This window comes from Leptinotarsa decemlineata, unplaced genomic scaffold, assembly GCF_025532065.1.
Source record: "Leptinotarsa decemlineata unplaced genomic scaffold, Ldec_3_MD MMD2_tig00004307_RagTag_RagTag, whole genome shotgun sequence".
NCBI classification, from domain to species: Eukaryota; Metazoa; Arthropoda; class Insecta; order Coleoptera; family Chrysomelidae; genus Leptinotarsa; species Leptinotarsa decemlineata.
In genome coordinates this window covers 12,228,759-12,248,303 of record NW_027412606.1, presented here as the reverse complement: position 1 = coordinate 12,248,303, position 19,545 = coordinate 12,228,759, and the positions used below count along the sequence as shown (strand labels likewise).

Genomic DNA, 19,545 nt, shown 5'->3' with positions numbered 1-19,545 from the left:
CTGTAATTCATCACACATTGGATACGAGACACGTGTTGTCTCGCCGACGAGATCCTGCCCTCCATCTTGTGTACACGCCGTTCAATCTTCCGAACCGCAAGGCCGGGATTTCGTCCTTCCGATTCGGAAAGCGATTGGACGACGTTATACACAGCGGTGTTTATTTGCCAGATGTCAGCTTCTTTTGTTAGAACACTATGAACCTCCGCATCCAAACAAGCCAGTTCTTGTGGCTTCAGGGGCCCAATCCTGTGAAGCGCCCTGCGTGTTGTGATAGAGTCCATTGGTGGCATGATGCGAGTCTCCTCCCCAGCCGGGTGGTAGAACTGGGCGGAAAAGGCGGCATGCTCCGGGTGGGTTTCACACCACAGAGCATGCAATCTCGCCATGTACCCTCTTCGCGCAGGCTTACTACTCTTGCAGCAATGCATAAGGCTATCTCTCAGCTCATGCGTCCACTCAAAGCGTCCGTTTTCGTTGCCAGGGTTGTCATCGGTAGGCAAATCATCGTTATGGGGTCGATTGTGGGGGCCTCTTCCTCGATTATTGAGAACCAAATGTTGGGTTCGCCGGGTGGTTAGCCCTGTGGACCCACGGCCGGCACCGGAGGGAGAATAGAGTTCTCCTTCCCGGGTGTGCCTTATCATTATCATTATCATTAGTATCAGTAAAACCGACTTGGCTTTTCAGCGGGGTTATTCGTGATATTCTTTAGTTTACTTCGAGAGCGCGTTGAATAAACGGCTATACAACATGTAAGCTAGTTGTTCGGGAATCGTGAAGCGTCCCATATTGTCAAAATTAAATATGAATGGAAAAATAATTGTTATGAATGTACATATTCTTTAAGAATACAATATCCGCCCGAAATAAAAAGTAAGGAGGAAGTAGTGCAAAAATGCGCGAGTATGACCGGTGTCAATAGAGCGACAATTTTTAGAATTCTCAAGGAACTCATGGAAAACAACTTTTTCGGGCCGAAAGTATCCACTGGTAGAAAGTGTTTGGTTATCGATGAAGAAGTGAAGAATTCTAGTAGGAGACCAGTACACTCTTTTTACATAAAAAACGAAATACCTACATTAAATAAAGTTTTGTCAGTTATTCGTGAAGACAGTTTCTTTCCTGATATAAGAAGAACTCGATTATGGAAGATATTACATCAGCTGAAATTCACTTCTGGAAAGGAAGATAGAAAGACCATCTTAATAGAAAAATCAGTGATTGTAGAATGAAGAAGAAACTATTCAAGAGAATAGAAAGTCAGAATAGAAAGCCAGGTCAATGAGGGTCATACCGTCTCGACGGTTTGGCAAGATCAGAACATCAATAGTGGAAGACAAGCCTTCATGGAAGGTTGGTCCACTGGTTTGAAATTCCAGATGGAGAAGGTTGTCGTCTTATCATCACTTACATAGGCAGCAGTGAAGAAGGATTCGTGAAAGATGGATTGATGGTGTTTGAATCGAAGAAAAATGAGGATTGTCATCAAGAAATAGATGCCAATGTATTCTAAGAATGGTTTAAAAACATACTTGTAAAACTTCCGCAAGGATCCGTAATAATAATGGATAACGCAAGTTACCACAGTAGACGAGTCGAGAAGCTGCCGACGTCGTGTTGGAAGAAAGCCGATATTACTGAGTGGTTACAAATAAAAGCTATTCCTTTTGAATCGACCATGGTAAAAGCGGAGCTCCTCAACTTGGCTAAAAGTCATAAGTCAAAATTTTTCAGGTATGTCACCGATGAGATGGCGGAGACTAAAGGAATGTCGGTTCTTCGGTTGCCGCCTTATCACTGTGAATGGAATCCAATAGAGTTGGTTTGGGCTCAAGTTAAAAGATTCATCGCAAGAAATAATAAGACCTTCAAGCTGTGTAAAGTAAAGAAATGCCTAGACAGTGCTCTGGAAACAGTTGACCAAAAAGCTTGGGAAAAATGTATCCACAAAACAATCAGAATCGGAGCAGAGATGTAGGATCTGAATGATCGCATAGACTCATTATCAGAAACAATTATTCCAGTTGTCACCAATCCTAATGAAACTGATTCATCCAGTGAAGAATCACTACACGAATCCCTGTAGATTTTTTTAGATTGAAATTATCGCAATGTCTTATTCGAAGTAAGCATTCCCATTAAATCTATAAAATTGTTTCTGAATCAACTATGAAATCCAATAAGGAATATGAATCTTCATTTCCAAACCAACAAGAATATATGCAGCCACACTTTTCTACTTCCTGAAAATGTCAAAGTCGAAGCTGAAACGTCGAACAACGCGAAATTTTGAACGCGGTTCAACTCGAAATCAGTTGTTCAAATTTGTAACCGCGGAAATCTATTCTATCTGTATACTTATCTGGTGATGTTTCGAATACTTTATCCATCTTCATTATCATACCGACGATCAATTTGATATTATCAGTGTCAATGATAATAATAATAGCAAATTTATTTACATCAAAAGAAGAATTATAACTACAAATTATAATGTTTTGATTTAAGTAGGTCCTTCCCAAAATAAAATATTTGAACAAAATAAGTTTTCACCATATTTTAATTATAATCTCATCATACAGAACATATCAATGGAAAATTTATTTCAATACCCCCAGTCCGACGCCTATTAATATTATCTTGAAAGTGATATCAGAAAAACATCGAGCGGTTCTTTTGGCGGTATTTTCGCATTCTTTGTCGATTTTTTCACGGTCTTTGTCGCATATCCCTATTTTAATGGCTCGTCAGTGGCGTCCTCATGGGATAAAGAGGGTAGACATATCTCAATGATTTTGTGGGTTCATTGCAGTGATATTTGCTTGAGACGACTATATTGCTTTATTTGATGTAGCGACATACTTGCATTCTTGAAATTCTTTTACTCTCATACAATACTGAACGAACTATAGAGGTAGTTTTTCGGTTTTCTGCTCTCCATCTCTACACAAAATATTATAGCAAACTACCAAAGGAAGGAAGGAAATATATACTTTTATATTAACATTAGATTATACAAAAATCACGTTCTCCTATTCAGTTTCCATTTCAAACATTCATTATGAAATTGAGTAAGAACGTTACACAATATAATATATGAAAAAGATATATAAAATTTCATTTACATTCTCAATGGCAGACTTCGAAGTTTTGGAATGAGACACTAGTCATAACAACTTTATGTCACGGATGAGACAAATTTATTTATGTCACGATGACATTCATATGTTCATATTCATATGTATTTGATATTATCACAGCTATATGAAACTTGTTTGAATCGGAAGGGGGTTATTTTCAGTTTTGCACAATTTTTGTTTGAAGATGGAGAAGTGGAAGCCTGGAAATATATCCCAAGAGAAAGTTTGATCTTCCTCTTGAAAAATATCACTTGATGATCGAAACACGTGTCGAGGTGTTGGGAAAACACTTCAGTAATATTCATTACTACACCAAAGGTTCCAAACAGTGCATCACAAGTCATCAGATAACAACAATCAACGGTGAAACGGAAACTTCACATTCTTGTTTTGACTTTAGCAAAAGGCATTTGAATTTACCAAGCACTTGAAACAAATTGAATCCCTTCAATATTAGCAATTGCCCAAATTCTCTAACAAATATTGATTTATATGAGAATTAGAATGCATTTTTCTGTTCGGATTTCAATATTCAATACGAATAGGAATTATATTGTTGAAATTTTACTCTACAAAGAAATATAATAGAGAAATGTGCCTCATTGATTACTCTTGTTCATATGACGACCTATTTATTTTATTTAGTGTAAATTCATATCAAGTATAGGATAGAGAAAATAACTTTAGTTATTTATATAACTTTCTCTATCCTATATTTTATTGATTTGTAATTCTGCATGGTTGCCAAAAATAGTGTCCGCAACACATCTGAACTTGTTACTTTTTTGTCATCATTCAAGTACTTGAACAGTGTGAAATCCAGTAGAAAGAATTGGCATGAAATTAATATGAAGAAAACACTTTTCACACAACCAGAACTAGATATCTTTTCTCCTCGTTATTCCAGAAATAGTGTTCTAGTTATGGCTGTGGGAATAGTGCATAAAGGAAATATATTTATTAGAAAAAGTTGATTCATCATGGAATTTCATAACCAACAATTGAAAAAACCTGTAAATGTTGTGAAAAGTATGTCTATTACCATTTTTTATTTATTCAAATCATTTAAATAAGCTGATATCTGTGACAAAAAATCAGGAAAGGGCTTCGAAACGCCTCAAGTTTAGTGTCAGATATGTACGAAATGTTTTCATTTATTGGAAGATAATAATCTAAACAATAATTTTCCAGGTGGACTTGAAGTACTAACCTATATAAGAACTAATATTTCATCTGAGCCAGATCCATCGTATCCCGATGTGGAATTGTTTATTGCTTCTGGATCGGTGAATACTGATTATGGCTTGACTTTCCGAAAAATTCTCGACATACCTCCTGCTATATATGACAAAATTTGGAGGCCTTTGGAAGGCAAGCCGGTGTATCAAGTGAGTTGATCTATTTGCACTAATTCGGTACATCGGCCTAATCTTCTCTATTGTTAGGGATTTTAGATGAATTCATGGGTGCCAGTTTGTCTTATTTATAATTCTATGGTTTTACAATTTTCAATATTGTATTTTATGACGTATATATTCAAAAATGTTCTTTAATTGTTTGAACACTTCTCTGTTTTCATTGTGTAGACATAATTTCGAGGAAGAGCATTTGCATTGGATTCATAACTGATTTTCAAATCTTTACGGAATTGAAAAAGACTACCTTTCATATTGTACGCAATTTTACCCCCAGACTGTGCTAGCCACTTCGCAAATTACACGTCTATTTAGACTGGAACTTTAACAAATTACATTTAAATTTTCTTTAATCATACTAATTTATGAAATATTAACAATGAGAATTCAATAGAAAACTGATGATATAATAGTATATAATAGTGATATTAATAGTAGCCTCAATTGATGGAAAAAACCGATTGTTTTGACCTCATAAAAGAAACCAAAACATAATATCACCAAAATAAAATAAAACTCAATTAACATGATTCTTTTAATCTTTGGAGTTGTTTGAATTATATGTCGAACAAAAATAAAAAACAGAATGAAATTCTTGAAATGGAGATAGAAAATAGAAAAAGTTGTAAGCAGTACACTAGACAACAAAGACTACTTCACAAACATTGGAAAGGAATTATCAGAAAAAATCAAGATCAAAGCCAGCTTTACACCCAACAAACCTTGTACCTATACCTACTCTTCAACATATATTTGAACGACTTATTCAAATTGCATGTAGAAAGAAATGTTATGAGCTATGCTGATAACAGAGCAGTATTCTACAAAGGCAAAACTTGAGGATCGAAAACTGTAGTAGAACGGGACTTCAGAACTATTCTTGAATGGTTTGACCGGCAACCACTAACAGAAAATACAGACAAATCCCTCCACTTCTCACTACAAAAATTCGACTCATTTTGACACCATGAAGGTCAGACCTAGATTTCAACTTGAAATGGAACGTACAAATACTAGAGGTAGTAGATACGTATGAAATTTCACTTCATTCCTTTTCTTGTTTGTTTTAGAAAGTTAGAACTTTTTTTTTTCTCAAAACTTTCATTGATACAAACTCTAACCATCTCCGCCGTTAGCCAGTTGATTCGCTGGGTCGGTGAACAGGGTAACCTCATGAGATGGGTAGCTTCTGAGTGTAGTCATAATGTGAACTTAAACTGATTCAGATCTGCAACTTCTGATGTAGTCATTCCGGGTGTTCCGCAGTGGTCACACCTGGGTCCGATGTTGTTTCTGGTCCAAAGAAATAAATTGCTTTGAATACTCAAACTGAATCGTATGGGCTGAAGACGGTGACATTCACACGAATGTGATATAAGCGGATTATACACGCACAATATTAAGGGAGGTGCAATGAAATTGAATATGTGTTTCTGATATTGAAATGTTGGGCAATATTTACTGAACGAAATGAAATCGTTTTAAAATAGGTAGTGCAATCTGGAAATTATTGTGCAGGGTGGCGGCAATATTGTATAATATCTCGTTAACTGATGTCGAGAAGTGGAGAACGTATCGGCTGACGCATGAAAAATTGAATGGTTCATTTTGGGATGTATTGAAGTTTACTACGACTTTCGGATTTCGGCAAATATACAAATTGCATTAGATAACGAGATAAATATTACGTGCAGATTGATAAATGGCGCGAAAAATTGTGATTAATTGAAAGTATTTCCATAGTCGAGACTTACTAGAATAAAAACCGGAGGAACTGATGATGCGGAGAAAATTATACGTGGGTGCTCGTTATTACACAATCGTTATTACACATATCCTTTCTACACGTTTCAGTTCAGTATGCAATTCCAACTATTGTACAAGAGCCAAATCGATCCCTCTACGAAACCCTTCTTCACTCGGAAGGATCGATTGCAGCTTGAAAAATGGTTCTTATGCAGAAGAACATGTTCTTCCTTACGAATCAGTAGAGAGTTGTCCTGAAAATTTTGAGAAGAAAATTGGATTAGATAATTTAGGAAACGCTTGCTACATGAATAGCATTTTACAAGTGTTGTTCATGACGAAAAATTTCAAGAACGAGGTTTTAATAATGAACGAAAACAAGAATGTTTCCTACTTATTCACCAAACTCAAACACATGTTCATGCAGCTGCAGTTTCGTAAGAATGTATCATCTTTCCCTCCAACCGACTTCCTGGAGTCTTTGAAGTCCACTAGATACTTATTAGGACAACAAGAGGATTGCTCTAAATTCTTGGGGTTCTTGTTGAATACTCTTCATAGGCAAAACAATAGCAGAATCAATACTCCTGACTGTAGTACTATTTTGATCATTCCCATATTGATTTCAATTTAAGAGCCACCGGTAGACAGCAATTTCAGCCCACTGGGCATCGTCAGTATCGGTCAGGCGGTCCTCACATGGATTATTGATTGAATGTGAGGTAATGTAAGGTAAAAATTCTGTTGAATTGATTGATTATTAGAATTATCCTTATTGTTCCTGATCTATATCTATGGATGACCTATTGAAGATGAATTTATATAAGAGGTTTTTTGTTAATGAAAAGTGGTTACCCAATTTTTACCTTACATTACCTCACATTCAATCATTGAATCATTAATCTATAAACGTTTTTTCTAAAATTCCAAACATTAAAATTGCATATAAAAATCAGCTCACATTGAACAAATTTTTTTTAAATTAAAAGACAAAGATCCAATTTCAGATAATTCAAATGTAGTCTGCCGCATATCTTGCACACAATGTGTTAAAAATATATTGGCCAAACCAAAAGGAAATTGAAAGACAGAATTTGTCCTTATAAAAGCGATATTAGAAATTGTTAAAAAACCTATGCTCTAGCTCAACATACGATTGAACTAGACCACAAACCTGATTATGAGATTGGGACTATCTTAGAACATGAATCCAATTAAAAAAAGAGAACTTTTCTAGAAACGACAAAAATTTGTAAAGAACCAAATTCAGTTGATTTTATAGAACAGACTTAAATCGTCTCAGCGTGATGTATTCATATCTACTTCTAACAACTGATATAACCCTTCTAAAGATAATAATCCTAATATTAGCAACCCTAGATAGTTGGTGTTTTTATATTTTTTATTCTTCATCTCTCATTGTATGTTGGTAATAAGGTCAAAAAAATCACTCTCAATGATTTCATAACTGTCAACTTCACATCCATGCATTTAATTCAAAATTTGAAAAAAACCTGTTACTTCCTCTGTGTATCATAGTCTTCATAGGAGACTATGATTCAATAAATACTGAGTGTATTTCAAATAATCTAATCAATCATTACATAATGTAAAGTTTTCATTTTCATGTTGTTTTTTACCAAGAGTGTTTGTCGTTTGGGAAATGTTATGTTTACAAATTGCGGCAAGTGAAAGGGATTACTAACCTCACTTTCCTAAGTGTCACACGTTTCACAATCAGATATTAAAATCAATTATCAATTCATTGTAGAGTTCCTGATGAAAAGCCAATAAAGGCTCGAAAGCTAGAACAGAAAAAAGAGTTCACTTATTTTACCATCCTCTTACTGACTGCATAACCGAAAATGATAAAAGATTCTTCTTCAACTTAGACACACAGTCCTTCTCCGGACTGTGAGTTTGTGAGTTTGAGAGAAGCTATAGTTCCTTCATAACAATCAAAGCTTATCGGTCATCTGATGCAGAACAGACAGTGTAAATATAGATTCAATTATAGATTGGAATCTTAATTGTAAACAGCATGATTCAATTGAGAATATTAGTTTTAGGTTAGTCACGAAAAAACGTAAAATAAAAATTTCATATTCAAACTGACTGCAGTAATCGTCTATCCAATTGACTGAAACATTGATTTGGGATCATTTACCTCTAGACTGAAAAACCATTCAATTTTCCCTACATTCCTCAAATTTCAAAATGGTTTCATTCTATGGAAAGTTGAAAAAAAATTAATGGCCAAACCTAGACTTTGTTCAATATACATAGTCACTTGAGGTTTACATGTGGTAATCGCATTTCAATATTCAGCACCTAGAACTTTTTCTACTTGGTATCATTCTAATAAATATTTTTAGGTGATGTCCCAAACACAGCTGAATCAATAAAAGTGATAAAAATATCAAAACTGCACGCTATCGTCTCTTATTCCCTACTCTCGCATGATCTGTCTGTCTGTCTGTTTTTCCGTTAATCAGCTGTTTTTCCGTTAATCAGCTGTTATTAATACATATGCGAAATAGGACAGAAAAGAGGGTAAAATTGTCCAATACACGTATGACCAAGAGGGGAAAATTTTGTTATCTACGCTTTTAGTGTGTATCGAAATGAGTATTTCAATCCAACTTCTCAAAACTATTCGAAAGAATGTGTGATTCTAACTTACCTGCATACTTTTTGTTATGTAATTCACATTAAAATTTCGCATTCGATTATTGGTTGACGAAAGTTTGAATAACCACGCGGCTTACTACTGGTTTGGGTTAGGAAGGTTAGTAAAAACGCATACTCAAATTACGAGGCTGGATAACTGATGCCCAAAACTCCATGTTAACTGAAAAAAATTGGTTTGATCAAATATCTTCTGTCATCAGTTGAATGATCATCCACGTCATCTAGAACTGGATTCGTGTAGAAAAAAATTTGTTATATATACGTGGGTTTAGATAAATTGAAAAAATAACTTCGATTCATTCTGACTAGCAGTGATGTACAATACGATGAAAGAAGTTGTGAACGTGAATACCGCAACAACATTTTACGATAAATTCAGTTTCTATTCATCTAGATAAAAATTTGCTTTCATTATACAGGTTTTTCCTATGTTGGTTCATCCAAAATCCAAAGGACACATGGAATTGAAATCAACGGATCCTTTAGATTCACCCAAATTCTTTGCAAACTATCTATCGGATCCCGAAAATCATGATGTCAAGACTTTCATAGCAGCAATAAGAGAAATTCAAAGGATCAACGATAGTCCGTCGATGCAAAGATACGGAGCCAAACTAGTTGACACTAAAATACCAGGTGAGTGTATGGAATATTAAATACACAAAACTGATCAGTTCATTTTTCTGACTAACCATTAATTCAATTCTATGCTGTTGGTATTATTGGCAATAATTCGGGACAATCTTTCAATAATATTTACTACTATACCAAAAATAGTTTTATGGGTGATATCTGCAAATACAATACAATATTGAGATAACTTTTTTTACGTTTTGAAATTCAATCAAGATTTATTTTCATATTTATTACATGGCTAACAGCCCTACTGCAGTGTGAAACTCCCTGCAGTCAACTATTATTTGGAAAAATATCTGTAGAATCTCCTCTTTTCCCACTTCAAAACATCGGTCTGACAAACATTTCCATTTCTCAACCAGATTGGCTATCTTCGGTATAAGTTATGGAAATTCCTGATTTAACAAGTTTTGAAAACCACCCTTGAATTCACTGCAGATGACAGTTTCATTAAGAGCTTTGAAATGACAGAAATATTTTCAGTAACATCTTCAACCGTGACTTCATAACTTGTAAATGTACTTTCAAAAACATACATAATCTGTTCTTGTTTTATTGATTCATATTCTATTTTCAGAGTGAAGTTTTTGAAAATATACGAGTGATCAGTGAAAACATGAGTCATATCCTAACAGAACACACATTCATAGTTTGACAGAACCCAAAGTGGATAGTTTAAAATCTGTTTAAAATCTGTTTTTTCGTTAATCAGCTGTCGCCCCCATACGAACGACAACTCTCAGAAGTTGAGAAACTTGTGCGAGCTAAGGACTAACGAGGTCTTACCTTTTAACGTGTGATTCCTAACACGGTAATCGAAGTAATCGAAGTACAAGGTTGGACTGAAATCAACATCAAAACTAGATTTGAAAAGAGAAATTCTGCGTTCAATTTCTGTCACTCTTTTCAAAAAAACCAATCTAATTCCTATTTCAAAAGAGTTATTCATTCAAAGTTACATATACTCTTAAATTCTTCTGAGGTGAGCATGATTTGATCAGGGAATATCATAGCCATATATCTGAAGATCTGATTATCTTCCGTAGGAATCGTTTCATCAGTATGAATTCGGCTGTGCCCGAAATATAGTTGTCAATGGTGACAGAAAGATGTTCGTAAAGAGTATTATATAGTAAATGTCTATGAATTTCTACCTCGATGATTATGGAAACATCTAATGCATCATAATGTACAGGATACACAAAAATTCACTTCGTCATAACTTCAAACGATAGAAATCGCAACTGATCACATAGCATAAGATAGAAATGTACAGCGGCATAATGTACAGTTTCAAAACGTAATCCATCACAATATACTTCATCATAACGTCCCTTTTCATAACGTACTCCGTCATAACGCATCATATTATCAAACGATCATATTCCTAATCGGTAGAAACGGTAACGCGTCATGAAGTAATTCATCACAACGTTAAACACATAACGTAAAGTATCATAACGTACTTTGTCATGATCCTATAGTCCATGCACCTGCTTATACTAGGTGGGAATAATGGCGGAAGTTGAAATTTTGAACTCATTGAAGATCTAAGAAGAGCCTTATGATACTGAAGAAGCTCAAATATGATGAAATACTCAAATTTATTCATTCATTCTTCCTAATTTTTCATAATTCTCCATTATAATGGTGATTGAAATTCTGAGATTCATTTACACCACAAAACTAATTGCGAACGAGTTGGCCATTAACCATCGGCCATTGCTATTGGCTGATTCGATCTGTGTTTTCTTCAAACTTTTAAACTGTTTGAAGGTTATAATGAATATATTCCAGATCGATTTATTTGTCTCTATTTTGTCTCTGAAGCTTTTCAACTTGTTAATATGGCTATGCAGAATGACATGAAAGTAAGTAATTGTAGTACCAAATTATTTTGTGTGACCAAAATTAATGAAATACCAAGTTACAAAACTAACAGTATAGTCTGTTAACTAGTTTAGTGATCCAATTATTTTTTCTCAGAAAAGTTTGGTTGGGTATCATGATCAATTTTTTCTTTATAAAACAATTGTTTCCTTTCCGACGTTTCGAATTTCATTAAATTTATCTTCAGGACTCGAAAAGTAAAAAGTAGTTTCTTCGTGTTGATAATATTACTATTTTAAAAACCATTAGACATATTAAATACATATTAAAAAACAACCACCAACTTTCCGAGATAACACCAACACCAAACGACATGAAACAAACGAATATCAAATAACTTTGGTTACTGTAAAAAGTGGGACTTTGATGATGTCACAGTGCCGCAATCAAGAACCACGATATGTGCTAAAGGTTCGTAGTTTCATCACATTGATACCTTACTTTCAATCTTCCCAATTATAATCAAAATCAAACCAAAACAGTCATTGAAAAAAACGTATGTAGGTGAGTGCAATATGCGTTAAATTTAGTTGATTAGCATTTGATTTGGACTCAACTGATGTTAAATATATTTCAAATACCTTCAGAAAACATGTGGGTGAGAGATTATATCTATTCAATATTTCAAGAAAAGAAATAACTTTCAGACATACATAGAAATCGAAAAACTTTTAACTAAGGTGAACGAGTTATACTTTTAATGAATATTTCAAGGATGCAAAGTGAACTTATGAAAGGTTTTTCGGATAATGAACAATATTTGTCTGTTTTTCAGTCCACACCCAATCCATTCCCTTCTCTTTTATTTGAATTTTTCTACATGATTGCTCGGCAGATATTTTTCATATTAAAAATGCCTCCTGCGACAATTCGCTGTCTTTGAATTCAAAAGCTAGTATCACAATTTGCACTGTAAACAGAAAACATTAAGCATCCCCTTATATTACATATAATATCAAATTGATGATGAAAACCCGCGATAGAGCTCATGCCAAATATCTTAATGAAAAGACAGCAGCGCTAGACAGTAATATTTAATTTTACGCAACTACGTCAGTGACGCAGTAAAACGTAAAAAAACAGCATTTATACGATTTGTTTTGAACAAAAATGAAAACAATTCAAAAATGACATGGAGGAATCTTGCAGATTGGGGCGTTACTACAAGATCATCCTCAAACTAATAGCCTGCCAATTGAACTACGTAGACCTGAAGAAATCAATGGTTATTTTGTAAACGTGGCTGGACATTCAATAGTAAATAAATATCAAGATGATCTCTTTAGTGATACCACACTGCATTGATGAAGTTGAACATATTTTCAACGAGTCCTTCAGACAGGGTATTTTTCCAGAAGTTTGGAAGGTTGCTAATATAATTCCAATTCCGAAAAAGAATGCACCTACCACGTTCAGTGACCTACGCCCTATCACCATTCTGCCCTCATTCTCTAAATTTTTCGAGAAAAATGTTTCCCGTCAAATAAGAGCTTTTCTTGAAGAAAATCGAATACTTTCCTACGAGCAGTCTGGGTTTCGCAAAAAAAAACGGAACACAGACTGTCCTCTTGAAAGTAATCGACGATCCTGCGATATTCAGAGATCGATCAAAAGTCACCATTTTAGTTCTGCTTGATCAAAGTAGAGCTTTCGATTTAGTTAATTTCGATTTACTCATCAGCAAGCTCAAGTTCATAGGATTCGATGACACTTCTCTTGAGTGGATGACCAGCTATCTCACAGGCCGATCACAGAGGGTCAATCTGGATGATTACTCATGGTCATTACTAAAAGAAACAATCTCAGGTATACCGCAGGGAAGTATTTTAGGACCCTTGATGTTTTCAGGGTTTATTTTTGATTACCCCACTTTCTTATCACATTGTCTAGTACATCTATACGCAGATGATATACAGCTGCTATATTTGTCTTCTCATAACACCGATACAGAAAGTTGCGTGGCCAATATAAACACAGATTTGCACAAAACATTCCTATACTCGGAGAATCATGGACTGAAAATCAATCCAAATAAAACTTTGGCCTTATGCATAGGGTCTCAAAGACAAATAGTAGAAACTCAGTGCAACTTTAGGCTCACTCTCGATAACGCAGACATTAACTGGGTAGACAGTGCTAAAAATCTTGGCGTAACCATAAACATTTTCAAAGTATCATTCTTCAAACTCAAATCGCTATATAAATTCAAATCGTCAGAAGAAATGAAACTCAGGTTAGTTAAAACTCTTATTTACACCCATATCGAGTATTGTTGTTCGGTGTATTACAATTTTTTGCCACAATATAACAAACAGAAGTTACAATGTATACAAAATGCTTGCATGCGATTCGTATGCTGTATACCATATGGTGAACATGTCACCCCATTTTTGTTAAAAATGAAGAAGCTGAATGTGAGGTACAGAGTCCAATATTTGATAAAAATGTTTTTGTTTGAGTTGCTTCAAACTAAAACACCTAGTTATTTATATAGTTTATTAAGCAGGCATTCTGACATACATATGGTCAATTTGAGAATTAAGCCATTCAACATACCTAGGCCAAATTTCAAGGATGTTTTTCTTATATAGTCCCTTTTTATCTAAATAAAATTTTACCCCTTTTAAATCATAATATTCATAAATTAAAAAAAGAAATAAAATCACAGATGCTTACTGCTCAGTGCTAATTTAAAAAATTTAAAATTCAATGTATGGTAGTTCAATGAAATTGTTAAATTGACCAAAATAATGTTAAGAATATTAAGAGATATTAGCAACTATATGATTTATTATTTTTTTCTCTTGTCTATCACTGTTATGATAGTAAATAAGTATGTTTATAATTATTTTCTTATTCTCACTGTATAATTTTTGGGAGCGGTAGAAGATAGCCTCTGGCTAACACTTTTCCTTTCATGTATAAATGTATTTCTATGCATAATAAACGATATTATTATTATGAAGAGTAGTATGCCAAATAATGTAAAACAAGAAAGTACAGAAATTAAATTAATATACAAAGCAATCTATTATAATCAATATACACCAACAAATGTCATTATGTATCTCATCGGCCATTTGAAATACCTGATATCTACTCACAAAATGTCTTTATTGCATATGTTTAATGGAAATGACAATGACATAAATTATTTATTATAATAATCATTATCAATCATTTCTCTAGAAATTATACTGAATCTTTCAATAACAGTCCCACTATTAATGAAAAATTGGAAAACGTTTATTTTGAGTTCGGAACATAAATCGACATAATTTTGGTTATCTTTGATGAAACTCAAAGTAAAATGCATTTGAAATAAATTCTACCCTACGCAGTATGGCAAATTTCTGCTAAGAATATGATGGTTATTTTGCTTGAAAAATATGTGTTCGGCCCATCAACTACGGCACCAGTAGGCTATTGTGAGACGGACTTGATACGCGAGCAGCCAAATTATGATGGATTACGTTATGATACGTATTCTACACATTACGAATATGATGGAGTACAATACCGTATTGTATGATACATGTGAAAAAGATACGTTACGAATATGATCGGTTAACGTTTCTATAAGTACGTTATGAATTTATACTTCATGATAAAGTACGTTCTGTTGTTTTACGTTATGATGAATTACGATTATGAAGGCTTAGTTTCTCTGCATTACGTATTCTGTATATTACGACTATGTCTTGTAGCGTTATGATGCATTGCAATTTCTCTCCTTTGATGTTATGATGGAGTATATTAAGATGAATTAGATGGACCCATGATTATGATGATAACAGTTTATTTGACCCTGCTACCTTATCACCTTCGTTCTCTGCTAGCGTATCTTACTTCAACATTTTATCCAACCTCTGCTTATCTAAATTTCGAATAACTTCAATTCATCCTCTAACAGGTTAGGTTACATCGGATATATCCAAATCTGCAATGTTTCAGTATAGATTCGTGTAAACAAAATTCGGTGGACATTTAGAGTCTTCAAAAGTTTCTTCAATAGAATCAATAATTTTTTTCGATACGATTCTGTCGACTTCATAAAAAAGCTAAATCGTACACGGTTGTGGCATTCTTTAGAAATTGAAACTTTGGGACAATTTCCAGATATGTGTATGGATTCGGACATTTTGCAACTCATTGATTTACGAAAATTCTAGAAACTTCGAACACAGCGGGATTGGCCTGAATCCGACTTGATTCTATATCGTGCCCAGATAAACGTGATTATGCACGTGGAAGTACACAAAATGCGAACATTTACCATCGTTGATTTTCATGTCTCGTGTACAAGAGTGTATTCATCAGGTACACTCCTGTATAAGGAGTACTTCAAGTAACTACCGATGTGTGCTGCCACATACAAAAATTTGACACATTCAAAACTTTCCAAATTGATGACCCGTGTACAATGAGGAAAAATACGTAATATACTATCGCTTATTGAAACACTTCAATGGCTTTTAATGTGAACCCCAAGTTTCATGAGTCACATCAATCAATTGTACCTCATGGCTGCACTGCTGATGATGGCGACTGTCTTTGACATTCCACTGCGAAGCTCACCCAATAACGACTGACAACATCACCCCAATTCACCTCCACCCCCAAGGTAACTGATAATACTCCAACTATGACTTCTTTTTCTCCAATAAAGGCGTCAGCCAGCCAAGGACACCAAATGCATATTCTCAACATCTCCGACCATGTTGCCGCGACCATGCTACAATCACTTTCGGTACAATAACAACTTTTTTTTTCTCGATATCACGTGGGATCTCGGATAACCGTGAAGCTACTTTTTCATTCTCCTTAGTCGGTTGACCAGAAATCGTATGTTTCCAGGCCAGCATGAAATTGTACAGAATTACTTAGGCATCCTGAAATCGTACGGGGTTTCTAAGCCAGACAGAAATATTATGAAGTTTCTAGGCCAGCCAAAATAGTATGTGAACATAAACATGTGTGGTGTTTTGTTTGTTATTGCGGCATACACTTACTAAGATGCGGTAATATTCGAAGTGATCCCTTTGTTGCTTAGTATGCCACACATGAACCCCGACCAGTTTCCCCAAAATCAACTAGTAATTTGTTGAATACCGGTTTATCCAAGTTCTTTTTGATTTTCAGCTGAGTTCCATGACTTCGAACGAATACAATTATAAAACGAATAACACGAATGCAGATGACCTGTCTTCAAAGCATGTTTCGTTTTCAGGTTGTGAAGACTACCAGTTCGATAGTGACGAGTATTGGGAATGTTATCTGAGAACTATCATCGCAAGTGTTTATCATTATGTTGGTGCTTGTAAGATGGGACCTGAAAATGAAGAAGATGCTGTTGTAGATTCCTATTTGAGAGTTCATGGCCTGAAACAATTACGTGTGGTAGATACAAGTGTTATACCACTTCCTTTAACGGCTCATGCTGCTGCTCCGGTATATGCAATTGCAGAGAAAGCTGCAGATGTAATCAAAACTGATTGGTTTCAATAATCAATTATTCAAATTTCAATTGAAATTTCAGTTTCAATTCATCGAATAAATATTCTTTGTCATCAGTGCTTTCCTTATACCTTATATCCATTTGAATTGAAGGGGTTATATTTTTAGGAGTGATTAATTTTGGGAAAGAAAATTTTTGGCTTTCTACTACTCCATCTTGATACAAAAAAATGTGGGGATCTTCCAAAGAAAGGAAGGAAGTAATCAATTCGAAAATGAGTAACTCTATACATGGATGTGTAGATCATGCAAAGAAGTAACTTTCAGACACAAACTGGAAGAAAGCCCTCCTGAAACAGCTAATTTTATATAAACATTGAATTACACGAAAGAAAAAAATTATTTCCAAACAAATACTTTTATATGAAAACTGAATTATATAGAAGATACTTTTCTCTACTCAGTTTGTATTCCAAACATTCGTTATAGAATAAAATCAGATATCATTCACAGGAGTTCTACTTTAAATGAATGGTAACAAATTGCACACTGTCATCCTCAATGAAAGACATCGATGTTTCGCCGTAAAACACATGCCTTAAGGCTCTTCAGTACCAAATTGGATAACATTATAGAAAATACACACGATTCATTCATGAATTACGATTAGCTGCTGGAGTCAGGTTTCTCCTTTATCGCAGGAACGTAATTGAGAAATATGAGTAATTGGATTTATAGTAAAAGGTTACACCAAAATATGTGGTTGCACAGATTGCCACAAAAGAGCACGATAATCCATATTGGAATTGTATGAATTGCCTTGGTTTCGCTTGTCAGAAAGGCTTCATGTTGCGGATTCATTTTTACTGTGAGGTGTTGGATCTCCTCTAGGTTCATCTTGGTAAGTTTCAGTTCAAATGGTCTGGTAAATAGGTGAGAAATCTTCATGATTATAATGATAGACCTGGCCATTACATGTAATGGCCATTAGACCTGGCCATTACACACAATCAGAATAAATTCGAGTTCAATGTTTTCAGAAAACCTAGCTATACAGACATCACCATCCCAAGCGATTCTTTCCATCCAGACAGTCATAAACAATCTAGCTAGGGAAATTGATACAATCACACAGATAGGTCATAATAACGGTTTCAACGCAGATACTATCCAGAAGTTAGTCAGGAAACAAAGCCGGAAATTCACTTGCAGATCAATATATCCTCAGGTCAAATAACCAGAAATCAAGAAATGGGTAACGCTAACATATTTTGGAGAAAAACAGAAATTATCGCAGGTTTCTTCAGAAAAAACAATGTGGAAGTAGCATTCAGACCACATGCCAGGTTATCTCATTTTCTTTTCAATGCCAAAGATAAGGTCGACAAGTTGGAAAAATCTGGAGTTTATAAGCTTAAGTGTCCGGAATGTAATAGTGTTTATGTGGGACAATGCGGACGAAATTTCCAAAAACGGTATGCTGAACATGAAAGGTCCTTCAGACTGGGAAAAAATTATTCGACGTTTTCAAACCATTCCTTGGCATGCAACCACAAGTTTCCGAATCTAAACGATACGGAAATTCTGCACTATGCAAGGAAGGGTTGCAAATTCACAAGCATAAACATTGCGGTTGCAACCTGTTAAATGACCAAATCGATTTGAATTACTCTCTTGTTTTTAAATTGGCACATGAGCATTGTGAACTGTAGATTCAGGAACTCAATCAAGTACCTGAATGGTATATATTAGCGAATGTACTGAATCATTCTTAGTTTATTGTTTGAGTTTGAAAATGTCCATATAGGACGAAACTGCAGTAACGTTAGTTACAAATGAAAGTGGTAAAAAACATAGAAATTTACATTTCTCTTTCCATCATGATCTCCTACCACATAGTAACGGCTACATCCATAAATTTATTGTAACAACAGTTGGTAAAATTTGAGTTATTTATGTCTAAATGAGATCCTAGAGAAAAGTGTTTGGAGACTAGTAATATAATCTTGTTCATTTTTGTTTCATGAAATTGGTCTATACTTATTTCGTAAAATTCAGAGATGCATATAATAACAAAAGATCCAAGGGCTCTTTGCAGTTATTCAACTTATGTTGGCTCTGGGAAACAGAACCATATCTTGCTAGTGGAAGTCTCCCAACTTAGACTCGCTCATTTTTTTAAAGTTGGTGGCGCCCTATATATATTTTTAATTTTTCTCTATCCGGTATAGAGAGTGTTTGAGTTCAACCCACCCTATACCCGACTGAGCTGCCGTGCACTCTTTTGCGCGTACCTCTTGAGCGTCTGTTACCGAGCTCTTCCGAAATTACCTAACCTTGTAATAAATAGTAACTAAGAACAATAAGTTTTTTTTTGCCACGTGGCAAATTCATACTCATCAAAGATATTACCCGAATTCAATGCCTACGAAGTTGTCGTCTGAAAAAACATCGAAATGAGTTATATAATGCAATCTATTTAAAATCTGTTTTTTCCGTTAACCAGCTGTCGCACCCCTATGAAAAATGATCCATTATAAGAGAAAAAATGGATATCAGCAATTACC

The 19,545-nt window shown here is 34.6% G+C and overlaps 1 protein-coding gene across 1 annotated transcript in view; it reads left to right on the top strand.

Annotated features, from left to right (window-relative positions):
• LOC111513703 (glucose dehydrogenase [FAD, quinone]) overlaps positions 1 to 17,091 on the top strand; it is a 51,756-nt gene extending 34,665 nt beyond the window's left edge. Inside the window, exons 7-9 of the mRNA XM_074179007.1 lie at positions 4,335 to 4,531; positions 9,415 to 9,631; positions 16,752 to 17,091. Coding sequence (XP_074035108.1) covers positions 4,335 to 4,531; positions 9,415 to 9,631; positions 16,752 to 17,029 — 692 coding nt within the window. The 3' untranslated portion in view covers positions 17,030 to 17,091. The remainder of the gene's footprint in view (positions 1 to 4,334; positions 4,532 to 9,414; positions 9,632 to 16,751) is intronic.
• The last annotated feature ends 2,454 nt before the right edge of the window (positions 17,092 to 19,545 follow it).